Below are 27,402 nucleotides of genomic sequence, written 5' to 3' on the forward strand. Positions count from 1 at the left end.
ATATATATATGGGAAAACATTTCTGCAGCCACTATAGATAAGGTTGTCTACAGCTGTCCCTTTTTAACTAAGTATGTCCGGTCACACACACATATATATATATAGGGTCAGGATCATTTTACACTAGTGTAAGTTACATTCTCAATCTTGTCCATTGATTCCACTTATATCTAAGGGCTCTAATTCTCAATCTTGTCCATTGATCCCACTTATATCTAATGGCTCTAATTTTATAATAATGTGAACCATTAGATACAAGTGGATCAATGGTCAAGATTGAGTGTAAGACTTCTAACTCTTACATCAGTGTAAGAATATCTTGTCTTATATATATATGTGTGTGTGTGCGCGCGCGCGCTTATCGTTTCTCAAGCTGCTTGAGATAATCTTATCTCCGGCTACTAAATCATAACCGTACAAAGATTGATCAATGGTAATAAAGGAAGAAAGAGAAGAAGGGAATCATAACCATTTAAAGGTGAATCAATTAATATAAAAAAATAAATAAATAAAATGACGTAATTTTGGAGTAGCCGAAGATAAACTTATCTCAAGCTGTTTGAGAAATATTTTTTCATATATATATATATATATATATATATATATATATTCTAATAAATTAAAATCAATAGATGAAATTACCATCAATAATTGAGATGAAGCATAAGAGCCCTTATATGTATATATATTATATGTAATTTAGCAAAATAGAAATATGGCAAGGGATTATCTTTCAAATATAGTCTCGTGCTCTAATCATGTATAATGAGTTTCATCTTCCATATATTTATCTCTTAATGGAAGTGACATGAGTCGGGTGCTGAAAAATTGTTAAAATTTTCTATCATTTGAAGATGATGATGATGATGTTGTGGTTTACTTTCTATAATAAGGACCGCAGAATATGGGGCACTGGCTAGGTTTGAAAGTTACCGAACGCATCACATCATGCACAAATTCGGTGCCTAAGATTAAGTAGATAGAGGAAGGGGAAGCTAAGTAACAAGTTAAGAATGAAAGGTGTTTTTGCTTTTGGCATCAATGCATATTATTTGTGGCTGGCGCATCTGTTGTTGGTAAAGTAATGGTGAATGTTGTGGTGATTTGTGATGGGCACTAGCTCCGGTAGTGGATATTTGATGCTAGTGGCTACTAGCTCGACCAAAAGTCCAATACTGTCATCATCAACGGACACACGACACTGACACGTAGCACAAAAATCCTAATGCCTAGCTTACCTTAGCTATTGTGGAGCGTGGACGACATGTGCCTGTGTTGTGTACGTTTTCCAACCCGTGATTTTGACTTTGTTTTTTTTGTCCTTTTGCAAATATAAGTTGTGGTGGGACTGGGGACTAATATTTTTATTTTTATTTTTAAAAAAGGAATACTATGCTATATATGTGTTTTTTTCATTATTATTTTTTATATCTAGTTAAATTAATATTTTTTTTAGTTGTATTCAAAATAAAGAAATACTTAGAAGATCAAACAAAAATTTATTTTATTTAATTATGCATAGAGCGTGAAATGAACGGCAGCAAAATCAAGTCGTGGTGGCGGATGGACTATTTGAGCTTCAATAATTAGAAGACGATAAATCGTTAGTTTAGATAAGGAGTGGCGTTATTATTATCTTTTTTAGTACAATCTTGACTAAATTATTGGTGGAGTCAAAATATATGTTTAATACAATGGGAAAAGTGTGTGTCCTTTTAAAGGACACACACTTATATCCTCTTAAGAGAGATAAAAGAATAAACTATGGGGGAGAGAGAGTGGAGAAAAAAATTTATAATTTCAAATTTAAAAAAATACACTACATTCATCTAAAAGGACCATCCTTTTAAATGATAGACATTTTTTCCTAATACAATAGATAATGAAAATGCTTAACTTTTGAGAAAACTTGATTGATTTTGATGAATAATGTAAAGATTCTTCTAAAATTTCATAAACACATCGAAAATTCCATCACTGTATTTATATAGAGAAGAAGATTTGGGTTCGAAACCAAATTAATATTAATTAACTTAAAGTATTACTGTTTGAGTACTTATTCTTTAATTTCCCTTCAACTCAGTCACATATTTCAATTTCATTTTCTTTGGGTAGAACTTTCGCTTTGTCAGAGATATTAGAATTTTCAGTAATTGACCTTCCATCAAAATCACCTATAAGGGATTTAAACCGCCTCTGGATTTTCATCGTCTTACTTCCAATCATACTTATCATAGATAGTGAACTCGTCATAAATAGAGCATCTATAATGGGATTCTCATCATCTTGCTCTTCGTCGGATTCATCATAGATAAGGACCTCATCATAAAATGGATACTTATTGTTCTTCTCTTCTTTGGATTCATAATAGATAGGGACTATCTGGTCTTCTGTCAAGTCTCTGATGTCAAAGACTCTTTCGACAGTATGTAACCAGTAGATAAACTCATCTGGATAAGTGGTGCCCTCGAATTTCGGGATCTCAATCTTCACCCCAATATTAGCAAAAAAAGATTTATCGCTAGGTTGACTTCGTCCTTGTTGCTCCTGATTCCATAATGGGTTTTCGCTCGATGATCTTTCTGACTCCATTCCTTCATCTGACTCGTCCAACTGTGTTAAGGCAAGCAATATTTCGAGGCCCTGAATTCGTCTATCTTTTTATGCCATTGCAGCTACAATTACGGTGTCTCGTGGATAAATGTGTGGTTGTTCGTTGTCGTCGTTAAGGGTGTTACCACGCCCTCAGGGGAGGACCTCAATGTTTTAAAACTCCGCCCCATCTCGAGATCGACCCCGCAGGGTCACTTACCCTGTCTCTCTGAAGGTTCGGGTTAATAATTAGACCGTACTTGCATGTTGACCCCTCTAACCCTCGAAACCCCCTGGTTGAACCCGTGACTCTCGGTCGGGTCAAATGGGTCACTATATATATATTTTTTTAAAAAAAGTATACACGAAATGACATCGTTTGAAGTGTAAAAAAAAAAAAACTCGTTGTTACCTAGCTTTAGAACTAGATATGAAATCTGAATCATTTTTCTTCTTCTCTTTCAATTTTCTCTCCCAAATCCAGACCTAGTCTCCTTGGTCCGGTGATATCTTCCACCATGTTGGTTCTTCTCTCCTCACAGTTAATTTATCGTGTCGCCGCCTCTCCTCCGCTATTCTCTATTGGGTAAGGGGTCTCCTTTCACATATTGTTGTAGGTGCATGAGAAGAACAAGAAGAGCTTGAGTTTGCTTATATAACTTTTCATTAATGATAAACTTGTAGTTTATCTTGTTTTATGGACTAAAATCACATGAATTATCAAGTCAAATAAGTGAAATCTAGGGTTTATTGACATAAAATCATGAATTTGATGAATTATGAATTAATTAGTATATATTGTTGTTTTTAAGGGATTTGAAGATAAAAGAAAACAAATTTGAAGATATGGATAGATGGAGATCAAATCATAAGATTTGAAGATCTATCTCAAGATTCTCAAGTTGTTAAAGAGGAGGTTTAAGCCTCCACATTGAGGCTTAAGCCCCCTAGAAGTCCAGAGATCCCAATCAAGGAGCAAATGGCCTCTGCCTTTGGAGGCTTAAGCTCCCATTAGGTAGCTAAAGCCTCCTAAATACACAAATCTTCTCGGCCTCTGGGCGCTTAAGCCCCCAACTCAGGGCTTAAGCGCGCTGCAAACAAGAAGTTCCAGCTCGAAGAGCGCGCTTAAGCGCGCTACGTTAAACTTCCATGCAATCCTCAGCAAGCTTAAGCGCGAACGTTAACTCTGAATTCGTAAAATAGCAAGCTTAAGCGCGCATGATCAAGCTTAAGCGCCCCAAAAACTCAAGTTAGGCCCAATTCAAGTTATTCACTTAGGGCACGATTCTTGGCCATTAAAAAGACATCTTGAGGTCAGAATTAATAAGTTTTTCATATTGGAAGAGAGCTCTAGACACTTGGAGGCAGAGGGAAGGCAGAAGATTCATCGTTTCATGTTCGTGAGTGGCGGAGACGGATCAACATCAAGTCTACACTAGGGATATTGAAGATTCACCAATCACCTATGGAGTTTGGGGGAGCTTTTATATTGTCTTTCATTCTTGATATTGTTATGTCTGGCTAAGTTCTTTAATAGTTAGGGTTAGATGGAATTCAATCGATTTATTATGCTTTGAACAATTTGTTATGTTAATTTTCCTTTCTGTCATGAATGAAATTATCTATTTTTAATTCTTTATATAGGCTTGAATCTTATATATTGATCTTAGGTGAATGCATGACAATAGGAATGTTGGTGTGTGATCCTTATCTGATAGTTTCATCGTACGCTTTATGATTCTAGGGATAGACATAGAGTTTGCGTAATCCTATGGTTCTTGAACTTAATGCTTACCTTCTTGGAGAATAACCAGGGAACTAGGGTTCTTGCAAGATTGTGAAGGTTTAGGGTAACAAGGGATTGAACCCTAATTACATAAGAAAGAATCGATTAGATTGATATTAAGTACGATTAACATAAAGAAGGAATTCAAACGTAATAAAGAGATTGAAGGAAATCGAAACCCTAGCTACGTTCTTTTACGTTAGTTAATTCAAATCTTTAAATTCTTGCCTTTGATTTCTTGCTTTTAAATTCTTGCGAGTACTTCGTTTTAATCATTTAAATTTCAAATTCAAATCCTGTTACCAATACAATTTCGATTTTCCAACTTAAGTTGCAATAGTGAATTAGTGCTTGAGCATAATCCTCGTGGGAACAATATCTTATTCAATCATTATATTACTTGTATGATCGATGCACTTGCCGTGAGTCGCAACAATTAACTCCATTGGAGTATGTGTTTTATACTTTGATAGTTTGATACTTAATTAACTTATGAATATTCACTTGTGGATGTAATTGGTTGAATGATGTTAAGTATATTTTGAATCTTTAACGATTGGTAGTTTGATTTTTTTTTTTTAATTTTTCATATAGGATATATATTTATATTTTTTAATGTATAAAATCGAGTCAGCGAAGTGACCCCATGACCTATGGTTGAACCTGTGTCCCAATGAACCCTGATATCGACCGAGTCGATGGCCGGGTCGGCCCCCGCCTCTCCCTAAAATATGAAAATATGTTCCACTATATGATATGCAACATGGTCTGAAAAAGCAAAATTTTGAAAATGCTTTTAAAAAGTAAAAGACAAGCGATGCTATTCATAAGAAAAGTGTTTCACCCGTTCATTGCCCCCAATTAAAGATAACTAGTATTTACCATATTCAACCTGCCAACATATATGGCAGGTTTTGTTCTTAGTCTGCTACCTTCCCCAATAATGTGGAAATCTGGATTTTTTGTTGTATACAAAGAAGAGTTCAGTTAGTAATGCATACTCACTCTACCTGTCAAATTTGTCTAGAATTTGATTTTATATTGATTGATTATCTAAATTTCTTTTTATAATCATTAAAAAATTGTATAGATTGTAATGTCAGAACTCAAGAGAAGAGTATTTAAGTTTTGACTTTGTTGGCAAAGAGAAAAGGTCAATAATAGTTATCAATTATTAGTTGGGACCAAATGCTAAAAATAAATAACACATTAATTGATTTACTGTGTCTTCTGCTAAATAACAGCTAAGTGAGAAAATAAGATTATGAAGAAATCAAAGAAAGTGCAATTATAACATCAGAAGGCATGAATGTAAACAATAGAAATTTGATCTTACAAACAAAATATAGGGTCTTAAGGCTAGTTCCTCATTGAAATAGAGGATGCATTGGAAGCAAAAAATTGACATTCCAAACAAAAATAGGCAAAAAATTCTGTATTCTTATGTTATTCTTAATCAGTGTTTTTGTATTCTTAGCATGATCATCCAACCAAAACTGACATTGCCTTTTCATAATAGTAATATATATTTTCGCCCCCCGTCATATAATTTCCTGGGTTCGCCACTACACTCCCTCTATCGCCTCCGTCGCCTCGACCCCGTCATCCACGATCTCGACCTCAATCGCCATTGTTCTGTTCAGCCATTTATGTGACAACCAGAGCTCTGATTACTAAATAATACCGAAGCAGTAACACATTGGCTAAACAAAAAGAAAGACTAAGAATAAGATTGCGAGAAAACACTATTTTTCTTTTCTGAATTTTATTAAATAAAAAAAACTAAATAACAATAGTGTTATCTAAGCCTTAAATAGACAAAATAAAATAACAAAAAAAGTAAATAACTATAATCACGTGCAATCAAAGGAGATAACACATAATTAACGTACACTCTAACATAATCTAAGAATAACAAAAAGAAAAATAATTAACAATTGTTGAAAAGTTCTAAATTATAAAATAAACTATAAAAGGCCTAAAATTATTGATGCACATGACAACGCGACGAGTCTTGTTCAAAAACTCATTTTGAATGTTATCAAAAAAAAAAAAAAAACTCATTTTGAATTGACTATTCAAATTTGAGCCAAATTCAAATCAATGAACTCAGTGCATCACCATGGCTCCTTGCCATTATTGATAAGCAACATCGGCTGTTGAGGAATAGAAAAGGGATAAGCATCATCCATTATGGTTCTTGGGTAGTGACCAAATTCACCATAGCATAAGATAATAATAATCAAGCAAGAGGGGCATGAACCTGCAGCGTTGCCATGTTGGCACTTCACATTGGACATTGTTTTGGTGCTGGTTGTAAGACATTTCACAGCATCAATTATATTTGTATGTAGTGTGGAAGCAATAAAATATCTGCTTTGGAATTATATTGGTGCCTTGGTGGGCTTAGCCCATTTTATTCGGCCTAACCAACTGTCCAAACTGCATCTCAATTTTATTATGTTCTTGATGCTTAAACCTCAAAATCAAACCACACCAGTTGATACAAGTTGGGAATAACCTGATTTGAATGCTTGTAGCTAACGTGGCATGTTACGTCCACATTATAATTTCTGTTGTGATATATTTGATATACTAGTTTAATTTTCGTTTTCTTCACCTGTTACCTACCTAGTGTAGCTCAATAGAAGAAGTGTTGTAGTTTTGTGTAGCATGAAAAAAATCCCTCCTCAGGGAACGTGTACAATGCTCCAAGTGCTCTAAAATTTTGTCACCTTAGATTATGCTAATTTTTTTTTTATCAAGGGTTAATATTCCCAACCTAGAATTTTTATTTTCTTATTTTTTGGATTTCTCTGTCAATTTATCAATTGTCTGATTAGTTTGATGAAGTGTCCGATTAGTTTGATGAAGCTTAATAGAACAACTATATATTTATAACTATTATTTAAGCTAAAATAATTATTTACCGGTTAATGTGGCCTTGCTTTATAACTTCTTTACCTATAATCTTTTAGACGCGTAATGCATTATAGAATGCAAAAGTACATAAACGGTGTCTTAACATATTATAAATAGGGGAATGATCCGTTTACAAATTTTTTTGAATTTTTTTTACAAATTACACTATGTTCTTTCGGGAGAACATAGTGTAACTAGTGTTCTCCCGGGAGAACATAATGTAATTTGTAAAAATTTGTAAACAAAAAAATTTATAAATGTAACCTTGCCATTACAAATATATTGAATTTGCAAAATGATCGTTGTTTTGTTTGTCTACTCGTTATACCCAACTCAGTCCGTGACAGCAGGTCCAGCACATATTGTTTCGTCTCCTCTCCTCGTGACTTTTCCTCCGCCTAACATGCTCAAATTCATTTTCACAACAATAATAGACAATACTGACTTTTTATGGGGAAAAAAGACTTTAACTTAAGGTTTTACAAATAAATATCAAATGTTTTTTTTTTTTTTGATAGACATATCAAATGTTACAAAATTAAAAGAACTTTAGAATTATATTTGATATATTTTGATAAATTTAAACTTTTATAAATGAGTTTATTATTGAAAAATTCTAACAATTTTTTTAAAAAAAATCTGATTCAATATAAACTAATTTATATCGGATCATATTTAAAACGAAACCGACAAGATAATATTTAAAAAAAAAACTTATAAAATCAAATCATTTGACTTTTTTTGTTTTCAAAGTGCATTCAATTCAATACGTGAATATCTCTACTCTCTAAATAAACAAACAAATAAATATCTTAAATACCAATTCCTTTCAATCCGTTTCTTTTCCTTATGCTTATAAGTTACTTTTAGTAAATTTATCTTAATAACAATTAATTTTTTTAAAAAATGATAGAAATTAAACATGCACTAATTTTTATAAATAAGAGGAATAAATTATTCCGCCTTGCAAGTTGCATCATTTTGCATTCCTTTTGAAAAATCTGACGTCAACTTGTTGATATGAACTCAATTTATATGTATTTCTGAACTCCACCGTTTGGATTCATGCAATGCACCATGCATGAAAATGCCAAGTCTTATATGACCGAGGAACAACAAACATAGGATAGGATCATTAAATATTGTTAATGATACCGATAGATACCCTCAACAAGTACAGTGGTTGGTGGTACCACTGCTTCAGATCCACAAGGACAGAATTTTGATGCACTAAGATGGGCCTTTCATATGGGTTTTGTTGTGGGCTAAAAGCCTACCCACCAACATTTTCTTTGCTTCTAATCTTATTTCTTGAATCAAATTCACTATTGCTAAATTTTTAATTTCTTTGAATTATTATAAGTTATAACTGCAAACAAAAATAATGGATGAGGCCTTAGTAGTGCTATTGTATATCTTGTTAAAAAATGGGACGAGTTTAATTTTGAAGTTACCTGTGCCACATCCTTTTCTCCCTCAACTCTGAGAAAAAAACAAGTAAGAGAAAAATCAATTTTGTCAATTACGCATAGCAGTTAATGCCCCGTGATTTTGAAACTGTATCGTCTTTTATTTTTTTCCCCATAAAATTAAAACGTTGCTGTCAAAACACTTTAATGTAAAGATCCTAAAACTAAAATATATAAATTTACTCGTTCAGTGCAGGCAGAAGCTAGTTTACCTCTTCCTTTTCCTATCATTTCATTTTCTCTAATTTTTTTTTCCCCTTTTTCTTTTTCTGGGTGGGATTCAAACCTATGTACAACAAATCAAAAGACAGCTTCTTTAGGCTATATTGCATAGGCCGGAAAAAACGATATATTATAAGTATGTAAAAAAAAATGAAAAGAAAAACGATAAGCTACAGATTGCAATTTTTTTCTTTTTCTTTTTGCACTTGAAGTTAATTGCATGAAAGAAAAACACATACTTATTATCAAGTGAGTGGTTGCTTACAAGGTCAAGGCCTTGTAAAACCGAATTCTTTGATATATAATTTTATAATCCAAACCCTATATATATATATATATATATATATATATATATATATATATATATATATGAGGGGGGATATTTTGACTACCAAAAGTGTCTACTACCACCTTACTACCTATCAAATCACCATTGGATCAAAGAGAGAGAATGTTAAAAAGTTTTTGAAGAGAGAGAAAATGTTAATCCAATGGTGATTAGATAGGTAGTAAGGTAGTAGTGGAAACTTTTGGTAGTCAAAATATCCTCCCTCTATATATATATATATATATATTTATTTATTAAGAATTATAATTTATTAGAATAAGAATGTTAGATACGAATTGAATCAAAATTAATAAAAAAAAGTAAAAGTGATTTTAGACTTATTATATGTGAATATTGACTTCTTTTTCTTTTCTTTTTGGTTAAAAATATTGACTTCTTTTAAAAGACAAAAAAGTCAACTCATAACCATATAATTATACATGAATGAAATCGTTTTTTTTTTTAAATTTTAAATTAATTATGTATATAATTATTTAAAATTTTAAATTTTTTTACTTTTTAATTAAGCTAAGCATTTTTTTTTATAATTTTACATTTTTAAATCTTATTTTAAATTAAAATATTGCAACAAGATCTTAATAATATATATATGTGTGTGTGTTAAAAAAATATTTCTCAAATTCCTCGAGATATCTTTATTTCTGGTGACTCAAAAATTACGTTATTTATTTATTTGTTTGCTTATGTTAATTGATTTATCTTTTAATGGTTATTATTTCTTTTTTTTTTCTCTATTCTTTTATCACTATTGATTTATCTTTATACGGTTAACATTTAATGGCCGAAAATAAAGTTATCTCAACTAACTTGAGAAATGAGCCCCATATATATATATATATTTTAAATTTATTATTTATCATGTTACAAAAAATAAATATATGAAGTTTATATTTTTTCTTTATGTTTCTTCTTCTCATATGGATCTTAGATACTTCTATGTTTGATTAGGAGATAAATTTATCTCTTATAACATAAAAAACATTAAACTCATAAATATTTATAAAAATTTATTTTAAAATAATTATTTTCTTTCTCAAACACAAATTAAAAAAAGGACAGACGATATACATGACAAAAGTATATACGTGTATACTTTTGTCATGTAAAATATTAATTAATAATAAAAAAAAACTACACGAAATTGAAGTCAGAGAGTTATAGCGAAAAAATGTAGGGGCAGTAAAAAGGTAAAAAGAGAGAAGGGTCCCAGTGAGTGAAGGAGTCCGAAGTAGAGAGAGAGAGAGAGAGAAGACGAGGAACAAGGAAAAATGTCAGCAGTTGGGAGGGGAGGGGATACATTACATTACATTACATATTTACATAACACACGATCGATCCTAACATAAACCATTAAGGAAAGACAAGTCTTCGGGTTTGTCGTCTAAAACTGAAATCTGATTTTGTGATTCTGATGGACATGTTGGTCAACACTGCTCAACGCAGGTAGTAGTGAGTTTCATTCAGTTCACGATAAACAAACAAACAAACAAACACACGAGAGATCCAAACAAACAAACAAACAACTCGAAATGAGTTCGAGTTCGAGAAGCAGCAGCAGAACCTACTCTGCTAATCCCAGCGATTACAACCTTCTAGAAGAGGTCGGTTACGGTGCAAGCGCCACCGTGTACCGCGCAATCTACCTTCCTCGGAACGAAGAGGTGGCGGTTAAGTGTCTGGATCTGGATCGCTGCAACAGCAATCTCGATGACATAAGGAGAGAGGCTCAAACCATGAGCTTAATTGACCATCCTAACGTTGTGAGGTCTTATTGTTCCTTCGTTGTTGAACGAAACCTTTGGGTTGTGATGGCTTTCATGGCTCAGGGTTCTTGTTTGCACCTCATGAAATCTTCGTATCCTGATGGTTTCGAAGAAGACGCAATCGGATCTATCCTTAAGGAAACTCTCAAGGCCTTGGAGTACCTTCATCGACAGGGTCACATTCATCGCGATGTTAAGGCTGGGAATATTTTACTCGATTCTAACGGCGAAGTCAAACTCGCTGACTTCGGTGTTTCCGCTTGCATGTTTGATGCCGGTGATCGACAACGTTCTAGAAACACTTTCGTCGGAACTCCTTGCTGGTTGTTACTCAATTCAATCTTCTCATCTTTCTCTTATTCTTCATATTTGACCGAATTCGTTATTATTATTTATTATTATTATTATTATTATTATTGTTTTTTATTTTATAGGATGGCACCTGAGGTACTGCAACCTGGAACTGGTTATAATTTCAAGTGAGTCATTCATAATACATATGCTTATCTTTAATTCGAATTCTATTTTTCTTATTTGCATGAATGTTGGATTGGATAGGGCTGATATTTGGTCTTTTGGAATTACGGCACTGGAGTTGGCTCATGGTCATGCACCTTTCTCAAAATACCCTCCGATGAAGGTATATCTATTTGCATCAAACTAAAATGTGTCTAGCCATTAATTCAAGTTCTTGTGATTTATATATAATTCATAACATACGAGTCAGACAATGACTTACTGTTTGGTTTATATATAGGTTCTTCTAATGACCATACAGAATGCTCCTCCAGGGCTTGATTATGATCGTGATAGAAAGTTCTCCAAGGTATGGGTGTTCTTTCTGCCTGGACGCTACATTGTTACCCAAGATTCGTCGTTGTTATTGTGGTTTTGTTTGGTTTGCTAGTCATGGTTTATTAGAGTGAGGAGGGACTTGGATATAGTTGCTTATTAAAATTGTAATGTGTTTCTTATTATAATTATAGTAGTGGTCGTTGTCTAATTAAAGTATTTTCAGTTGTGATCAGTCTTTTAAGGAAATGGTTGCTATGTGCCTGGTAAAAGATCAAACAAAGAGGCCATCCGTGGAGAAGTTGCTGAAACATTCTTTCTTCAAACAAGCTAAGCCTCCTGAGCTTTCTGTGAAGAAATTATTTGCTGATTTACCACCTCTTTGGCATCGTGTAAAAAACCTCCAGGTTTGTTTTCATTCATGCTTTGGTGCCTGTTCTATAATTTCTCTTGTGCTGTTACTTTTTCTTGACTTTCACAAAAAAAAATGCAGATTAAAGATGCAGCTCAACTAGCACTAAAGAAAATGCCTTCTGCAGAACAAGAAGCAATATCTCAGGTAAAGCTCATATTCAAAATTTTATTTGTCACATAATATGTTGTGAATATGTGATATATTATAGCCAATGGTTCCTAGGAGCATTTTCATGTATGGCTGATGTGAGTCAAGTTTGCCATTTTTTGTTTCTTTCTCTTGATACTGGTTTCCTTTTCTAAATGAAACCTTGATTGTAGAGCTTATCTGAGTCTGGTTGATTGATTCAGGGCATTACGTACTTAAAATGGAATACCTCTGGCTGATCTATCTTCAATTCATTTTATAGTCAATTTGATGTAAAAAGACAAAGCTGACGATTTCTAGAATTGTTCATAATAACCAAGATTTCATGCTCATTTGGCCTTGCTGTTGTGAAATTTTGCACTTCTGAGAATTGCTTTCTTGAAGAACATTTAAAAGGAAATTTTTTCCTGCTTCAGCTTTGTTTCCTTGGTAAATCTCCAGTTTCTTGCTTCTCCTTCACAGAAGTTTTTCTGCTTCTGCTCTCACTTAAAAGCCATACTTTATTTTGGCCAAACACCTCAGCAAATATTAGCATTTGAATAAATAAAGTGCTTTCCTTAACTATAACCCACCTTCCAAATAGTCTCTTTCAAACAGGAGGTATTTTATCCAATTGGTCCCAATCCCGAAAAAAGTGTTGTCAAGTGAGATAAATAGATAATGTTTTCTTTTCGAAGATTGACATTTTAAAGCTTCAGTTAACATCTATTAAAGCATATATGTTCCTTACAGAAAATAAAAGGCATCATCGCTTGATTCGCTTTATAACCATTGAATTCTAATCCACTTACATATTTTCCTTTTCAGAGTGAATATCAACGAGGAGTTAGTGCGTGGAACTTTGATATTAATGATTTGAAAGCTCAAGCTTCATTGGTGTGGATTATTGTATTATCAGATTTTTTATTTACTTGACTAGTTTTTCTCTTTGTTTGATCTGACCTGATGTCTTCCAATTTCACTAGGTGCAGGATGATGATGATATTGCAGAGATGAGGGAAGAAGATGAAAACAAATTCTTCAGCTCTTACAAGGTTGGTTCAAGTGTTCTAAACTCTCTTTTCCTTAAAAGTAATCTATTAAACTCTTTGTTGTTTGCCATGACAGGATACTACTGATTCTCAGTTTAGTGTGGGCAAAAAGTATTCAGATAACCTACAACAAGATGAGTTCACGTTACAAGTAGGTGGTAATGACATACCACAGAATGAGAAGAGAAATGGATTAATTGCTGAGGCAACGCCATCTATCTCAGAGAAGGATATGGGAATAAGCAGGGTTAAAACTCAATCATTGAAAACTTGTAAAACCCAAAGTGGGCCACTGGTGCCAGGTGCAGTGCTTGGTCATTCTATACCAGACAGAGGGCGTGCGTTTGAAAGGTGCATTGTTTTTTAATTTTAATTTTTATATTATATCTTTGTTTTTGTTCTTATATTAGGCTGTACTTAGAGAATGGAATGGGATGGTAAGGGATGAGATAAAATGGAAAGTAAAGTGATGGAATGGAAAGTAATTGTCTTCCTCATGTTTGGATGATTGATGAGGAAAGAAAGAGTAAGGAAAAGAATTATAATTATAAGTGTAAAATTTCAGTATAACACCTCTAGAATTTTTTATTTTTAACTCAATTGATGGCATAAAAGAGTAAATGAGACTAGTTTTTAAAATTAAATTAAATCTATTCTCCCTTATTACCCCCTTCCATTTTTATAAAAGGGGGAGCTATTCCGTTCTACAATCAGACTCTTAGTTGAGGAAAGGTGAAAAATGACAGGTTTTGATGTGGTTGTTAGTATTGAGCATATACTGCTTTGTTGCATATATAGGACTCATGACATGCTGTTTAATTAATTCGTGCTTTTGAGATGCTTTTGATTTGTCTTGGCTTTTGAGACCTCGAACCATATTATTGTTGCTAAATTGGCCCGGGAAATCAAGGAAACTGATTTCTCAGCCTTAAGGACAAAAGTAACATTTAAAGTTACTATATATATATATATATATATATATATATATATATATATATATATAAAGGAGTTTGCCACATGAGATATCTCAAGAGATAGAGCATTTGCGAACAAGACTTGCTCAAAGTATTATCAGAGGAGGATGAGTTGGGTATATTGGTTTTTATTTTGTAAAGCATTTCACATCTAAATTTTTCTTTTGGAAGAAAGATAGTAGAACCAGAGCAGTGGTAAAACTGTTCCTTTATGACTAAAAGGTCACATGTTCGAATTCGGGAAACAGCCTCTTTGCAATTATTTGTAAGGATAAGGTTGCATACAAGAATTGCCCTCATCCCACACTCGCTAGTCGTGTTTAATTGGGGAGTAGTTTTAAGAAAGATAGTAGAACTAATTGATGTTGAAATATTCTAATTTATATGGGGAATTTTGTTAAGGTGATTCACCTTCGTGTGTAAGGAATGAAGATAATGGGCAGGGGTGTGAATGAGTTTAACTATTTGAGTTTGACTTGTTAAATGCTCAATCAAACTCGTTTATTTAACTAAACAAAAAAGCTTAAGCTTGAATTTAGCTTTCATTATTAAGATCATCTTTATCCCGAACTAGTTGGGGTTAGGGGTCGAGGAACCCAAATAAAAAGCAAGAAAAAATTGAGGGAAAAAAGACATTAATAAGAGAAAAGAACTAAGGTTGCGTTTGGTAGAGGAGAATTTTTTTTTAATCTGGGAATCGTGATTTACGGGAATATGGTGGAAAAGTGCGTTTTCTGGGAATATTACCAAAAAGCTATTTGGTAGATCAAAATATTTCCGGGAATATTGGGTTAATTTTTCTGATGCTATATTTGGTTGATTGTAAAATATTGCTGGGAATATGGACCGAATTTACAAAATTACCCTCGATTATAAAATTGCAAAACAATGGGATACAAAAAGGTCGATGTTGTAGCTGTTGATCTTCTTCTCCTTCGAACAAAACAATTGCAAGAAAATTTCAAAAACAACTGCAGAGAGAGAGGTAGGACAAACAAAGACCAACACTTTCTATGTTCTCTCTCTCTCTGCACTTTGTTTTTATCGTAAAAGAAAGAATACGAAAAGGTGGGGTGGTGTTCTTGTTTGCGTGTGGTAATGTTCGAGATAGAGAGCTTCAGTCTATTCAAAAATCTATACACAAAGCAAAGCTAGGGCTAATTGTCGGGTATGTTTTTCTAAATATTTTGCTTCAATTTTCCCAGCATGTGGGATTTTGTGGAATACCACGTATTGGGTGGAATTATTCATTGGGATTTTGGGTCAACTTTTGTTCACAAAAGCCAATTCCTTGGAAAGCAAGATTCCCAGTAAAAATTTTCCTTTTCCCTTACCAAACGTTGGAAAGCAAGATTGCCAAAGTAACTTTCCTAAGAATCTAAATTTTACCTTGTACCAAACACCCCTAACAAATAAATATAGGGTAAAAATGGAGCATAGGAAATAACGATCTATCCCTCCACAATACTAATAGTTTTTCTTCACTCCGTTTTAAGACAAACCGTACACAAATCTATTTCACATTCTATTAAACCTTGTTTGACTATTTTCTCTAAGTTTCGACTGACCTCTTCCTCTCCTTGGGTCATGCTCTTGGTAATAAACTTCTATTCTTACGAGAGTATCTAGGGGACTTCGAAGAATATGTCTAAACCATCTCAATCTATGTACTATCATCTTTCAGTCCTTGGTTTTCTTCTACCTTTTCTTGAATATCTTTATTTTTTATCTAATCCAATCCGTCCTTGTATGATCACACATTCACCTCAACATTCTCATTTTCTGCTACTCCAATGTTATGCTCATATTGCTTATGTGTCGACCAACATTCAACTTTGTATAACATTGCAGGCATTATTGGTATTCTATAAAAATTTCCTTTTTGCCATAGAGGGACTTCGCGATAATACTAAAATCCTGATGCAACTGCGCCATTTCATCCAACATGATTTGATTCTATGGTTTACATCCTCATCAATCTCTCACTCCTTTGCAATATTGATCTCAAATATCTAAAAGCATCTTTGTAGAGAATAATATAAATCATTGAAAAGGCCCTCACCTAACACCTTAAGGTTTTGGGTTGAAGTGGTTCTTAACATGGTATCAGAGTTTCAGTGAACACAAAGTCACGAGTTCGATCCTCACTGCCCTCCACTTTCGAGTGAAATTAAAATAAGTACAAGGTAAATCAAAATAAATTGGGCCTGTGCAATATCCACACTTCAAGCCCAAAGGGCTCTTGTGAGAGGGGGTGTGTAGAGAGTAATATAAATCATTGAAAAGGCCCTCACCTAACACCTTAAAGTTTTGGGTTGAAGTGGTTCTTAACAATATCTTTATTGGATACCTTCTCTCCTAGCATATGCATGGAATCATGATCTCTGCTTGTCATAGCAAACTCACATTTAATGCATCTTAATTTGACTTAAATGTAAGTTCTTTTTACTCCAACATGCTTCTCCACAATTATAATTTATTGTTGACACCAACCCTAGTTTTATCAATAACCACAACATCATCCGTAAATACCATGACACCTTGTCCTAGATATATTTTGTTAGTTCATCCATCACTAGGGCAAAAAGATCTGGACTCAAATCAGAACTTGATGTGCCATTACACTTCACACATGTAGTAACACCATCATACATATTCTTGATTGCCCTTACATACTTCGACAATTCTTTTTTCTTTTTTTTCTGAAACCTTATCTCATATGCTTTCTCGAAATCAATAAACATCATATGTAGAATCTTCTATTCTAGAGATGTTTCCATGAACTGCTGTATTAAGAAAATAACCTCCACAGTAGATCTTCTTAACATAAATCCAAATTGATTTACGGAGACCTTGGTCTATATTCTCAAACGATGCTCAATAATTCTCTCCCACAACTTAATTGTATGGCTCTTAAGCTTAATGCCTCTATAGTTAAAATAGAACAATCTTGTCCATTGTTTTTGTTTTTGTAGATAGGCACAAGTATACACTTCTTCCATTCATTGCACATCTTGTCATCGTGGAGAAGCTTGTTAAAAAGATTTGTTAATCAACTTATTGTCACATCCCCCATGCATCTCTGCACCTCAATAAGGACAATATTGGATCCCAAAACTTTATTAGTCTTCATCTTTAATGCCTCTATTGTAAATAATAAAATTATTTTATTATTATTTTGTAATAGTTAGAATACTCTATAAGTGTATTTGGGCTTAGCCCATTAGATTTTTTAGTTTCTTTAAATAGAGAACTCTTGTATAAATATTATACAATTCAATAATATACAAATCTTCTTTTCTAGTTGGTATCAGAGCTCTCGATTCTGAGAGCTCTGCTTCCACAAATCACTATCTCTAAAAACCAAACCCTTTTGCCTCTAGCCGCCACAAAGACGTCGCCGGGAAATTTTTTTTCCGGGGACCTTTTGGACTGTAAGGACCCCTGTTTCTCTCTGTTTTCTCAGATCTATCATTCTACGGAGGTTTCTTTTTCATCAGACGACCGGAACAGCTAAAAAAAAAAAGCACTATTCACGCGACACTGTTCATCGCGCACTGTTCACCGGTACTGTTCATCGGAAAAAGAAAAGAGAAAAAAGAAAAGAAAAGAGAAATTATTTTATTTTTCTGATCAACTATGTTTGGTAAGATTACACACCCTACATCTCTTCTTACATCTTGCACTGATTTAAAAAATTCATGGATTATGAATTCTGGTGCAACTGATCATATGACCTGTCTAGCTGATTCTTTTCTTTCATATCACCCTACTAGTGGTATCCGTACTATAGCTGTAGCTGATGGATCCCACAAATCAGTTGTGGGTTCTGGTAACATTCAAATTCAACCTTCCTTATTTTTAAAGAATGTTCTTTATGTTCCTCAGCTCTCTACCAATCTTATCTCCACTTATAAACTTACAACTGACATGAATTGTGCTGTCACCTTTTTTTCCTACCCATTGTGTTATTCAGGATATCACCACGGGGAGGACGGTTGGAGTTGCTAAGGAGCAAGGTGGGTTGTACTATCTCATTCCACAACATGCTACAAGGGATACCGGGAATCAATTATTGACGAGTCATCACCCGTCTACTTCATTTTCACAGATTTGGCTTCATCACAAATGCCTGGGGCACCCGTCATTTGGCTTATTGAAGTCAATGTTTCCTTTTTTGTTTAAGGATCAGGCAATTGACTCCTTCCATTGTGATGTTTGTGAGTTTGCGAAACACCTCCGCGTGCCCTTTCCTTCAAGTTCAATAAAGAGCATTGAGCCTTTTACTCTTATCCATTCAGATGTTTGGGGCCCTTCTAAAGTACATAATATTTCAGGTGCTAGGTGGTTTGTATCTTTTATTGATGATTGCACTCGGGTGACATGGATATTCTTGATGAAAGACAAGTCAGAAAGACAAGTCAGAAGTACCAGAATTGTTGATTCGATTTTTTCAAATGATTGAGACACAGTTTGGTAAAAGTATTAAGAGATTAAGATCTGACAATGGTACAAAGTATGTCAACCAGCGTCTGTCACAATTCGTTTCAGATAAGGGTATGATTCATGAGCTCACATGTGTGGATACCCCTCAACAGAATGGGGTTGCTGAAAAAAAAAATGGACATTTGCTTGAAGTCACCAGAGCATTATTGTTTTAGACATTTGTACCCAACTCTTACTGGGGAGAAGCCTTATTAACTGTAGCCTATTTGATCAACAGCTTGCCTTCCAGAGTCCTTGGCCATGTAAGTCTTGTTGATCTCATGACATCTTTTTGTCCTTCTGTTCCAATTATGCAAAGTCTCCAGTCTCATATCTTTGGATGTGTTGCCTTTGTCCATATCCATAAACAACATCGGAGTAAATTAGAGCCTAAAGCCCTTAAGTGTGTCTTCCTTGGTTATGCTCCCAACAAGAAAGGATACAAATGTTACCACCCTCCAAGTCGTAAATTCTTTATCTCTATGGATGTTAGCTTCCATGAATCTGAGTCTTACTTTCTACACCCTCAGCTTCAGGGGGAGAATAGTGTAGAAGCTTCATCCATTTTCTTTGAGTCTGAGTCTCCCTTTCTGTTACCTACATCTTCTACTCCAGTAGTTACACTACAGGACAATGAGAAGGAAGACTTAATTGCTGATGTTAAAAATTCATCTGATTTCTCATGTGACATGCCTCCTATTGATAGACAGAAAGTACGCAAAGTTGGGACACCCGAACTATTGTACCAAAGGAAGAAACAACCCACACTGCCCCACCAGCAACTACAATCGCCTGAACCGCTGGTAACTACTAAACACACTACTTCTTTTATTCCTGAGCCTGATATTAGTTCTGATGACTTACCCATTGCTGTAAGAAAAGGGAAAAGGTCTTGTACCCAACACCCTATTTCTCATTTTGTCTCCTCTAAGAATCTTTCTATGCAGCATAGAAGTTTTATTACAACACTTGACTCCATTTCAATCCCAAAATCAGTACATGAAGCATTAAAGGATGATAATTGAGTTCAAGCCATGCATGAGGAGATGAATGCATTGGAGAAGAATAATACATGGGAAGTTGTTGGCAGGCCAAATGGAAAAAGGACAGTAGGGTGCAGATGGGTGTATACTCCGAAGTATAATTCTGATGGGACTCTTGAGAGGTGTAAAGCTCGATTGGTAGCCAAGGGATACACACAAACCTATGGCATTGATTACAAAGAAACATTTGCTCCAGTGGCCAAAATGAACACTGTAAGAGTTCTATTGTCCCTCGCTGCTCATTTTAGCTGATTTGAACCAATTTGATGTGAAAAATGCCTTCCTCAGTGGTGAATTAGAAGAGGAGGTTTACATGGAGATTCCACAAGGATTTAACTCTACAAATGGAGATAATAAAGATTGCAGGTTAAAGAAGGCGTTGTATGGTTTGAAGCAATCCCCACGTGCTTGGTTTGGAAGATTTACCAAAGTCATGCTTTCATTGAGATACAAGCAAAGCCAAGGGGATCATACACTTTTCTTTAAACATTCTCAGGAAGGTAAGACCACTATCCTTCTAGTTTATGTTGATGACATTATTATAACAGAGGATGATATAGGTGAGAAATGTGCTCTGAAAAAAAGAATGACTGCTGAATTTGAAGTTAAAGATCTTGGAAAACTGAGATATTTTCTTGGGATAGAAGTTGTTCATTCAAAGCAAGAGATATTTATTTGCAAAGGAAGTATGTTCTTGACCTCCTTAAAGAAGCAGAAAAACTTGGGTGTAAACCTTCCATTACTCCGATTGAGCAGAATCACAGACTAAGAAGTGAAAATGAGAGCTCTCCAGTTGACAAAGGACAATATCAACGAATAGTGGGCAAATTGATATATCTAGCTCATACTAGACCTTATCTAGCTTATGCAGTTAGTGTTGTTAGTCAATTTATGCATGATCCGAGGGAGAAACACTTGCGAGCTGTGGACAAGATTCTCCAATATCTGAAAGGCACACCAAGTAGAGGACTATTGTTCCCGAGAGGAGGAAACTTATCCTTAGAAGTTTATACAGACGCCGATTATGCTGGATCCGTGACTGACCGACGGTCTACTTCGGGCTGTTGTATGTTTCTCTATGGAAATCTTATAACATGGAGAAGTAAAAAGAAAAATGTGGTTGCTAGATCAAGTGCAGAAGCAGAATTTCGAGCTATGGCTCGAGGTATCTGTGAGTTATTATGGCTGAAAATCATTCTAGATGATCTCAAGGTGAGATATGAAGGATCTATGAAGTTACTTTGTGATAACAAGTCAGCTATTTGTATAGCCCACAATCCAGTTCAAAACGATCGAACCAAACATATTGAGATTGATTGCCACTTCGTTAAAGAGAAATTAAATAGTGGACTGATCATTACTCCATATATTCCTTCTGGTCGTCAATTGGTTGATGTCTTAACCAAGGGTCTTCCTAATGATAGATTTCAAGAACTTACTACCAAGCTGGGGATGATAAATATCCATTCCTCAGCTTGAAGGGGAGTATTGTAAATAATATAATTATTTTATTATTATTTTGTAATAGTTAGAATACTCTATAAGTGTAAGCCCATTAAGTTTTTTAGTCTCTTTAAATAGAGAACTCTTGTACAAATATTATACAATTCAATAATATACAAATCTTCTTTTCTAGTGCCTCCTTAACTTCATGTGCTCAAATTGTATACACAAACCTTCTGCTTAAATCATCATTAGCATCCTCTAAATCTATCTCACTTTTGTCGCTTCCCCATTAAAAAACTTGTTAAAATAGTTCATCCACTTTTCTTTAACGTTCTGAATTTAGGCTTGATTATATAAATTTTATAGGCTTGACATTCTAAGTTACAGAATAACTTTTGTCCGTGTTGGTTTATTAATGACAAAAAATTATAATTTTACATAGGAAAATGCTTGGATTATAATAATTTATATATTGCTATTACTTAGTGAATTATGATCTATCTTGAGAATATAATTTTATTTATTTCTACCCCGTACCCAAAAAGGAGAGGGCGAGCTTGGAACGGTGTAAAGTTGTTCCTTGAGTGAAGCTTGAATATCATTTTTCCTTTTTCCTCAAGCTAAGCTTGAGCTTCAAGTGCATGGCTTAGGTCAACTCTTTACACCCTCAATAAATAGTGAATTAGGTGCAAAAAAAAAAATGCTTGGCTAGAATACATTCTCCATTTGGAATTGCAGCTAGTGGAAACAATTATATTTTTTTGACTCTTTATCTTAATGCATTTTCCCATTACCATTGATTTAAATTTGGACGACTAAGATTCTCTCACTTGACCTCATGTCACATGAGTGGATCCCATTACCACAGTGGATAGTGTGGAACTAAAAAAATATGATTTATTGAATTAATCATTTTAATGGTCAATGGTGGTTGCTATTGCTATTGATTTAGAAAATACATCTAGTGACCTATAGGCAAGGCAATCAATTAAGTTTATTTTATTTTTTGTCAAGTTTTAGTAAGTTCAAAGTCTACCTTTCTAAAGGATGTATTATCAGGGGAATCCGTTTTTTTCCTTTTATCTTTCTTGAGTTATCTATAAATATACTATATAATAAGTGTAATTTGAAGTATAAATAAATGAATCCAATGTTGTGTGTGTGTCGCTTTCCAGTTTCTTATTTTATCCGCTTTTTTCCTTTTATCTTTCTTGAATTATCTACTTATCTATAAATATACTATGTAATAAGTGTAATTTGAAGTATAAATAAATGAATCCAATGTTGTGTTTGTTGCTTTCCAGTTTCTTATTTTATGCTTCTCGGTGATTGAGGTTTTCTTGCTATCACTGGCACAATCGTTTGCTTGTAAAAATTTGTAATGCTTCATTGCTTTTAGGTTTGAGAATGAAAATCAGTTATCAAATGAGAAAAGTAATGTACGACGAGCTCCAAGCTTTAGTGGTCCATTGATGCTTCCAAACCGAGCTTCGGCAAATAGTTTATCAGCTCCAATAAAATCTTCTGGAGGTATTTAAATTTTCATGTGCCCTGTTAGGTCTAGTGTGCAAGTTCTGGTATGCTTTGAATCAGCCATCTTAAACACTTGGTTTTGATTTTGTGCACCCAAATCTTGTTAGGATTCAGAGATTCCTTGGATGATAAGTCTAAAGCTAATCTAGTTCAAATTAAAGGACGATTCTCAGTGACGTCAGAAAATTTAGATCTGGTGAAGGTATGCTTTTTTCTTATTATTGACTTGTCCCTATCTACAACTTTAACTGACTTTACGTTGTTGCATAGGATATTCCTGTAAGTTCAGTTTCACGCCGATCTTCACAGGTTGGTTGATGATCTATTTGATTATCATATATGTTTATGTTCTTTATTATCCCTTGTATAATATTCTCTTCCTGTTATATTACATATAGGAATCGGCACTGAGGAAATCTGCCAGTGTTGGCGATTGGATGTTGGATTTCAAACAAATGGTTTGTACATTGCCAATTGCTCTAAAACTAGTTTTCTTGTTTATCATCATTTTGAGAATATTTGGCTTCTTTGGTTGGTTATAGAGTATCTATGATGTTTCATTTATTATTGTATTTGATATATAATGCTTGTCTGTCTTTATTCTATGTATTTCTCTTCAGCCAATTGGTCAGTCCTCCAATGATTCTGCCAATATCAATATACCAGCATCACTTCTTGTGCCTCACCTTCACAATCTTTTCCAGCAGACATCTATTCAACAGGTGAGGGAAACTGAAGTTTGAGAAATGACATATGATTTGCTGGTGTGTGCCCGTTGGAAGACTGAACATCTTAAGTGTAACTTTACCAATTTATAATCTTATTGGAAAGTTCTGTTTCATTCCAGGATCTTATAATGAATCTGTTGAATAGCTTGCAAACTGCTGAGGCAATTGATGGTGAGTGAAGGATTTTGCATTATGTTTGAGGATATTCTTTTTTATGTAAGTTTATTGGATGACATAATGAGTACAATCAATTTTTTCAGCTTCTCAGAATGGAAAGTTGCCACCATTACCTCGCAGTTCAGAGAACAATGGAAGTGTAAGTAATTTTTCACTTGATTTATCCCCTTCAATTGTATACTTAATTATTTTTAACTGCCGCAGCATATTTCAATTTTCTGCTAAGAATTAGTCATCTCTGATTTGGTGACATGAACCCGTACTAGAACATATAATGATTTTTCATGAGATTGATGTTTTCTTCTGACATTTGCTTCTTTTATAGGTTGATACAGCAGCTTCAGAGAGGGAACAGCTTCTGCTGCTAAAAATTTCAGAACTTCAATCTCGGTTAGTTATATCAGTTTGTAAAATACTTTGCGAGTTACCCTTTCTCTTTGACTTCAAAAAGCTTACCTGCGCCTTCTCTGGTCTTGTGTTAATAGGATGATCAATTTGACTGATGAACTGACTTCTGAGAAGTTAAAATACACGCAGGTAAGTTTCTGTGAAAGCTTTTATATTTCATAACCCTTGATTTTTCTTCAGCCATTTTTAGCTCCTACTTTACGTTACATGCATTACATATATGTGATGACCAACCCAGAAACCACATAAGTTGAAGCTTTAAAGGTTCGGTTATTGCTTTGAACAGTTGCAACAACAGCTAGCTGCTCACTACAGCCAGGAACAAAATGGGGAAAGAGAGGAAGTTGCATGAAAGCTTATAAATTATGATCTTCTTAAGTGAAGTACATGTACATCCAGGCGAATGATAAGTCATTTGAACTCCATTCTTTCTCTCTGCTGAAGGAGAACTACTTTTTGGATGTTAATAGTCCTTGATAAGAGTCATATATCTTCTCTTATCCACCCTTCCTTGTCTTCAATAAGCCTCTGTGACCATCTAAAGCCCTGCAAGTGCAAATGAGCAAAATGATCATCTATCAAGGTTAATCTCATTATTTATTTCATTCAAGATTCAGATGTAAATGAGCTTCTCCGCTGTATCATACTGCAACCTGTTCCATTTTCAGATTAATTAGGAATTCTCGTGATAACTTATAAGTTATGGGGACATGACCCCGGGGGAAAAATAATATCCCCATATATTGAACCGTCTTTATTATTATTACTATATCGGATTTGAGCTTTGTATAGTTTTGTTGTATTCTAACAACTGAATAATAAGTTGTATACCAAATGAGTCAAGGTAGTGAAATATTTCATCAACTATTTAAATTTAACTCTTTAAGGCATCCAACTTATAACAACTTAAGAATGTTATCCCAGTCAAGATTAAGCAATCGATTCTATTTGTATTTCCGTTTGTATGCTCAAGTAGGTTCTTTGGCTTGATTATGTGTATATGAATTGTGAAGATTTATATGAAATATATTATCTAATTATATTATGAGAGGAGTTATATTAACAAACTTTTTTTCTTACAAACTTACAAAATACACTAAGTTTGACTAGTCAGATTTCAATTGAGAGTGAATAACTAGTCAGACTTAGTGTAGTTTGTAACAAATTTTTTTTTGTCAATATAACCTTCTCCTTATATTATTATATACTTGATTTAAGAAGATTCAACCGGTTAGATTAATTCGATGTGTCAAGTATTGGGAACTCCTCTATTAGAAGTGTGAACGAACAGTTGCTATTTAGAAAGATGATGATCAGTAAGATATAGATTGAACAACTGCAATTTGGAGAATATTGACAAAATTAAGCAAAATTTGGCCTAGAAATTGTACGCAATATTATATATGCCAATGAAGTTTAGCTAGCTTGTAAGATGGAATTATGTTTATATAAAGGTTTTAGGTTTGATTCTTATTAGTAGTCATTCATCCGCATCTTATCTACAAATATTATTGTGCAAGTATATTGAAGCGAGGCAAATTTTATTTTTCTATACATTAAAAAAGTACTATTTTTACGGAGATAGGTGGCTGCAATCTGCTGAAGCTTTGCAATTACCATTTCCCGGATTTCTTTGTCGTGTATGCTATTCCTTTACAAATGTACCACACAAATAGATAATCATTTTTGCAGGAAAGCAATTCAATAATCGGCTATTTTGGCTTCGTGCTGATATGATATGTTTTCCAATAAATATTGTAACGTCGAGCCGCTTCAAGAATCAATGATTATCTTCACATATTAACATGAGACTTTTCAGTGTACTTTTTCTTTACTCGCACATTTTTCGGAAAAACTTTCAGGAGGTTACCCATCTCAGAATTGTCCCAAGTCAAACATGCTTAACTACGGAGTTCTTCTATTCCGGGCTACCGAAAAGTAGATGCATTTTGTTAGTATAGCTAGTACCAATTAATTCTTATAAGCTATCCCAAAATGTGCAGTCTCATACCTGCACAATCTTTGAAATTCCTATCTTTCGGGTGTCGGTTCGATTCATTCATGTACCCCCGCTGCTGGAAGCCTGCCAAGAGCCGCTCCTTATCTGTGCCTTTTCGCACCGGCGATCACTCTCCGCCCTCGTCAGCGCCCAGGATGTTACATGCCCACCAGCAAACTCCTCCAATCACCAAGTGGGTCGAATTCTTGGGAAAGAATTATCTCACTCCATAAAACTTCTCACTCAAAACTAAGCTTGGATCCACAAAGAGGGAAAGATTTGAAGCAAGATTGGCTTTGGAATGGTTTGATTTGAGTGAAAGATGAGTGAGCTAGGGTTTTGGGCTTCAACTTGGCCTCTCTTTTTCTCCCTCTCTGATTGGCGTCGAAGAAGAAGAAGAATGTGAGGAATGGGTCTTGTGTTTCACACTTAACTTAGTTAAGTTATTTCCACTGGGTAAAAGCTTATCTATCTAGTTAACTCCGTTCACCACCAAACTTTAACCTAAGGTCTGAAATATTTTTCTAGGAATATTTCTACTTTTACTTTTACATTTTGAGTACTTTTGCCCACATATTTTTACCCCATAATTTTCACTTAATGCACTTTTTACCTCAAAAGTGACCCTAAGTCATTTAATTAGATATCTTACCTAATTCAACATACTAATACAAGCTTAATTGCCTAATTACACACCATTAATTAAAATTCATGGTCAGGGATATTAATTGTGTCTATGTGATGGCTAGAATTGAGCCTTGTGGACCAATATTGAAGGACCAACCATTGGAGGAAGCCATGTAGCTTGATTAGCTCACGTGAATTGGTAAGTTCATGCCTATTGTGGTGTGAATATGTTTGTTTGGTTGATGACAATATTGGTATTCATTGGATTATCTTGATAGATTGTCTAGTACCTTGATGTAGGTATTGATTATAAAGCTTGATTGTTTGAGTTGGTGAAGAACAAAGGTTGAGATTGGAAGCAATTGAGGTAAGCCTTTGGACCTTGGGAATTGATCCCTTTATTGTTCCACCAAGCCCTGAATGGGTAGTGGTTGTTGATAGTGTATGTAAATGCAATAAAGTAGTTTAATACTTTGTTATACGTATGTGTATGC

The 27,402-nt window shown here is 34.2% G+C and overlaps 1 protein-coding gene across 4 annotated transcripts; it reads left to right on the forward strand.

Moving 5' to 3' along the window:
• Positions 1-10,701: 10,701 nt before the first annotated feature.
• On the forward strand, positions 10,702-27,275 carry LOC133292564 (serine/threonine-protein kinase BLUS1-like). 4 transcript variants are annotated; one of them, XR_009748937.1, is made up of 20 exons: positions 10,702-11,426; positions 11,538-11,582; positions 11,662-11,743; positions 11,861-11,929; positions 12,132-12,302; positions 12,389-12,454; positions 13,265-13,333; positions 13,423-13,491; positions 13,565-13,839; positions 22,836-22,966; positions 23,077-23,171; positions 23,240-23,278; positions 23,368-23,427; positions 23,590-23,691; positions 23,817-23,868; positions 23,958-24,013; positions 24,200-24,264; positions 24,360-24,411; positions 27,031-27,107; positions 27,209-27,275. XR_009748937.1 is itself a non-coding variant. In XM_061490985.1 (19 exons), exons 1-19 carry the CDS (start codon positions 10,870-10,872, stop codon positions 24,632-24,634), a joined length of 2,121 nt encoding a protein of 706 aa, XP_061346969.1. In that variant the 5' UTR covers positions 10,702-10,869; the 3' UTR covers positions 24,635-25,135. The 4 variants fall into 4 exon arrangements, 2 of the variants coding, with proteins under 2 accessions (XP_061346969.1, XP_061346970.1); XM_061490985.1 differs by lacking the exons at positions 27,031-27,107; positions 27,209-27,275 and adding an exon at positions 24,569-25,135; XM_061490986.1 differs by lacking the exons at positions 27,031-27,107; positions 27,209-27,275 and adding an exon at positions 24,569-25,135 and having other exon boundaries at positions 13,429-13,491.
• Positions 27,276-27,402: the final 127 nt, after the last annotated feature.

The sequence above is a fragment of the Gastrolobium bilobum genome, unplaced genomic scaffold, assembly GCF_033153095.1.
Source record: "Gastrolobium bilobum isolate Gb01-03AN ecotype WA unplaced genomic scaffold, APGP_CSIRO_Gbil_v1 utg42486, whole genome shotgun sequence".
In the NCBI taxonomy this organism is placed as follows: domain Eukaryota; kingdom Viridiplantae; phylum Streptophyta; class Magnoliopsida; order Fabales; family Fabaceae; genus Gastrolobium; species Gastrolobium bilobum.